The following is a 4,762-nucleotide window of genomic DNA, read 5'->3' as shown; positions in this document are numbered from 1 at the left end:
TATATTTTTTTACAGTGCACGTGTGAAAGTCTTTACCGACTTTAAGAGAGAAAAATTAGCTTCACAGTGAAATAATTACTCAGAGGACGGTAAGACATATATTTAGACTTGTTTGAACATAATAAATTTGAGCATAAAGGCCAAGTATTGAGCCATTTTATGTAAGCTTTGTATTTTTGAATAAAACTGAATTATGCCGAATTTCCACTAGGCATTGAAATGGCGAAAAATTCATGACATTAAAAAAATGCGATGTAAGATCGGCCATTTATTATTTATAACAGGATTTTCGTAATTCTATTTGTTAAACTAGGGGAACATTGGATAATCTCTATCATATGCACAGCTATGGATTTTACAATAGAAATAACTTTAGAGGATATGAACTATAATATTTATCATATTTGTATACATTTATACAGACTATTATGTGTACTACTGAGGGGAAGTCGTTAATTAAAATATTGTTTTATATTTAATAAACAAATTACTCGATTATGACGTTAAAATTATACTAATTTCGTAAAAATCGGTTATGTTGGGAAATAAGTGCATTTAAAATTTTGAATTTACCACCATATTCATATATGTACATATATTATAGTTGCGTTCTCCAACTTTTCTGGGTTAAAACCTGTAAAACTGTCAAAAGGTAAAGGAAGCCAGAGACCCGAGTACGGGAACGCTTTCTGGTAAATTCCTGTAAATTCTTGCAACTTCTTGTGAGTTATGGAACGCCACCAAATATTCGCATCATCGCTGGTACATATGTACATACTATGTTTTATCATATAAATATGTATGTACATAAGTATTTGAATGCATACATATGCATGTGTATAGGCAAGAATGATAGAATACATTTGCTACATCGTGGTATATAGGGATATGTACTGTGTATTTGCAAAGTATATATCGACGACTCCAAACCATAATAGGCTAAGTCTGACTAAGTCTAAGCTGACTTAGCATACTATGGTTTTGATGTGTCGATATGTACATATATATTTATCTTTATGTATATACATATGTACGTACATACAAACTAACGAGCAGTGGTTATATCTATCATTGCAGAACTTTCCGCAACGTGGCATTGGTGATAGAAAGGTATATATTTTGTTTTAAATAATAGTTAGCATTATCATTACGCACCTTCTCTGACATGACCATATTGTTGTCCTCGGTGCCATAAACAGTCTCAGCTCCAGGCTGAGGACCATGGTTGTTGAGCATTGTGTCGTCGTCCATTGTGACTGTCGATTATTTGTCGTTTAATTTAATTATTATTTTTTTTTATTCTTGCAGTACTGTCTTCTTGCTTTTGCATACTTGATTTAATCGAAGGTAAACTACATACTGGCTATGCGATGACGTGCCCAAACATATAAAATCGTGGTAGTAAAAATTTGTGGGCCAAGAAACGTGACGAAACAGGCTATTCCAAACTTTGGTCTACTACTGTTATGACGTCGCCCTTTCCCAGAACTAGCCTTCGGCCACACCACACAACGTCGATTTTTCAAACTTCACAGCAGTTCAACTTAACACCTTTATAGTGCTATTATTACAAAAGGATAGTTATTATTTATCATTATTCTTTGCACTTAATATATTTACGTGTTTGTTTTTTGCGATTTTCTTTTTCCTAATGATGAATGAATTTGAGTAGCGAAAAAACGCCCTCCTTCACCCCCAATTGTCTTTCCATTTGACTAGATTTATTACAATATTGCTATCACTATGATCTACGCTTATCACATTTTTTTGCTCTCGAATTCACTTATTGAAATATTTATACATATTTGGAACATTTTTCATTTTTGCACCGTAATTTCGATTTCTATATAGTGCTAATCCCGTCTGATAAAACAATTGGCCACCGTGAAAATTTTTCCAATCACCATTTTTGCGTTTGACATTCTCTGACATTTCTCTTTGTTTGACAGCTGGAGAAACCAGTATTGCATTTTGATTAAGCACGGGCAAGACCAAGGCGTATTCATATCCAACCAGGCCATGAACTAACGACACAAGATCACGCAAGAACAAGAGAATGAAAAAAGTCGATTTTTTGAGCGGGTTCCACGCCATCTTGTTTTACTGGAGAACGAAAGAAAAGTTAACAAAGTAGAGAAAACAACAGAAACCAAAATTAACTAATATTATTGTCAGATACTTTAAACACACAATTTAGGTAAAATTATTCATTTAAACGCTTTAAAACGTGTTGCTATGTTGTCTAGCTATTTTTTCAATGTTTGTGCTGGTGGGTATGTGTGTGGTCTATGTGTTTTGACAGCTGTTATCGATAAAAATTAGAGAAGACAACGATTTGTTCTTGATTCGTATGGGGATTGGATCTGAATCATCTACGAATGAAGTGATTCGCTCTCAAGATTTTGTATGGCGAATTACGTGATACGGTTCGTAACTGCGTAACCAGAATGGTGAGGCTGTGGTATGTAGAAAGAGCTGTCAAGTTAAAATATTCTAAATGCTCTAAGCTGCCCACAATAGCTCTGATCCAATACGTTTCGTGTAAAATCCTGTTAAAATGTCAAACAGCAAATTACTCTCCGAATTGAGTGTAAAAAGTGAGTAACAACCGAAACGTACGACTTGACACTTTTCATGATTTTACCAGAAGAAAAAGGACAGGATTTTGGAGTACGGGAACGTTGTTCCTGTAACTTTCTGCAAGTTCGTGTTAAAACCTGTAATTTCTTAGAGTTCTCAATCAGAGCTAATAGGGGTATTCCCTTAAACTCATAAAAGCCTCGTAAACCTCGTACAGCTCGTAAATATACGAGTTTCGTAAAAGAACTGTCAAAATTTGTATGGAGCTCTCTTTACGGGCCCCCCGTAAAATTGCGAGGCAAATTTGATGCGCAAATGACCTTGTAAACTTCAGTGTTGCCGAGGAGCGGAATTATTATTTTTTAAATGTATTATATAATATTGATAACAAATGAAAAATAATAATATGTGAATAAAACGATATGAATTTCATTCACTAACTGTACTAACATGGATTTTCTGCTGATTTTTGGAGTTTTTAATTTTATTTTAGCCAATAGTGATAGGTTCTCTGGTTCCGGTTACGCAGAACCAACTGTTGTGGGAACGATAAGGTTAAAGTAATTCAGAGCAGCTGTAGATATAAAAAAATTGGCAACAACTATTTCACTGTATTTTATTAGTCGAACTTAAAATCAGAGCTTTGGCTTGGTATTAAACCATATTTATGTGATTTTAAATTCTAAAAATTGCTTTCCAGATGCTTCACCAATTGCAGGTTTTACAGGATTTGCAGGAAAAGCTGTTTTCTCCATTAATAAACCTTATGGAAGGTGGTCACCTGGATCATTAGATGCATTTTATGCTTTAATACAAAAAGAACTATTTTATTGCATCATATCTACGATTAACAATAAATTAAAAGCATTTCATGGAAATGTTTTCGAATCGGAAGTTTTCGATATATGTATATACATAAGATGTTCTCGACCTCTAAAACTCCACTCGTAAAGTGGTTACAAAGCTAACATTAAGGGTCAGATTTTCAGTGCACGGTTGTGCTAGTTTAAACTAATTAGCCAATCAAATATCAGCCAGCTCATTAAAAAACGCAGCTTACATGATCTAAGCTTAAGCTGACACTGAAAAACTGGCCCTAAAGCAATGCTATTTAAACTTAAAATACTCTGTGCCCACTTGATCCCCAGTGAAAAATGTAACTGATTTTGTTACTCCTTGGATGCCATATGTCCCATTAAATTGCCAGTTAACTTTTCGATTTTCTTCAAATCGGGCATGTTTTCTGCTTTATATTGAATGCACTGCAAGTAAAATGGGAAATTACATATATTGGATATACTACATACATATTTGCCGTGTTCTAGGTACTTCACGATTTGCAGGTTTTTACAAGAAACTGTTCCCTTACGTCACATACCATAAGGTTTATTAAAGACGAAAACAGCTTTTCCTAAAAATCCTGAGGTACCTGGAACAGGCACTGTACAAACTTTGACGTTGTCAGTCATTTTCAGGAGGATGTGTCCTTTCGCATGGACGTATTTCATTGTGTATCGGCAGTTCTGCGGATTAGCCATGTACATGGACTCGGCGGCAATTTCAAAATCTTCCCAGTTTTTCGCAAACACCATTTTAAGAAGAGAACTTAATTATTTTCTGCATAAATAAAAAATATTACAAAAATTAAATGTGGACAGCGGACACAGGTAAACGTCAAAACGTCACTTTTTGCTCAGATGTCACCAAGGCGAATTTGTAGAAAGGAGGCAAGGCGAATTTATACAAGGTGGTATTGATGGCGAATTTAGATTTTCGTCGCGGTACTTATTAGTAGTAATATGAATTATTAGTAGTAATATGAATTTATTATGTAGTAATATGAATTCGCCTTGTTTACAACAAACACATCATTTTGACATTAAAAAGTACCGCGGTGAAAATCAAAATTCGCCATCAACACCACCTTGCATAAATTCGCCTTGGTGGTGTTGATGGAAAATTTAGATTTTCNAGTACCGCGGTGAAAATCAAAATTCGCCATCAACACCACCTTGCATAAATTCGCCTTGGTGGTGTTGATGGAAAATTTAGATTTTCGCCGCGGTACTTGTCAAAATGATGTGTTTGTTGTAAACAAGGCGGATTCATTTTACAACAAACACATCATTTTGACCAAGGCGGATTTATACAAGGTGGTGTTGATGGCGAATTAAATTTTCGC

The 4,762-nt window shown here is 34.7% G+C and overlaps 1 protein-coding gene across 1 annotated transcript; it reads right to left on the bottom strand.

Moving 5' to 3' along the window:
• Positions 1 to 3,378: 3,378 nt before the first annotated feature.
• On the bottom strand, positions 3,379 to 4,308 carry LOC108378410 (signal recognition particle 9 kDa protein). The gene is made up of 2 exons (XM_017634708.1): positions 4,032 to 4,308; positions 3,379 to 3,842 (listed from the first exon to the last, which is right to left on the bottom strand). Exons 1-2 carry the CDS (start codon positions 4,170 to 4,172, stop codon positions 3,750 to 3,752), a joined length of 234 nt encoding a protein of 77 aa, XP_017490197.1. The 5' UTR covers positions 4,173 to 4,308; the 3' UTR covers positions 3,379 to 3,749.
• Between the last annotated feature and the right edge of the window lie 454 nt (positions 4,309 to 4,762).

Source organism: Rhagoletis zephyria, unplaced genomic scaffold, assembly GCF_001687245.7.
Source record: "Rhagoletis zephyria isolate East Lansing unplaced genomic scaffold, Rhagoletis_zephyria_1.1 Rzeph_scaffold_14049, whole genome shotgun sequence".
Classification (NCBI taxonomy): domain Eukaryota; kingdom Metazoa; phylum Arthropoda; class Insecta; order Diptera; family Tephritidae; genus Rhagoletis; species Rhagoletis zephyria.
Note: the sequence above shows the minus strand (reverse complement) of the source record. Positions and strands in the feature narration are given on the sequence as shown.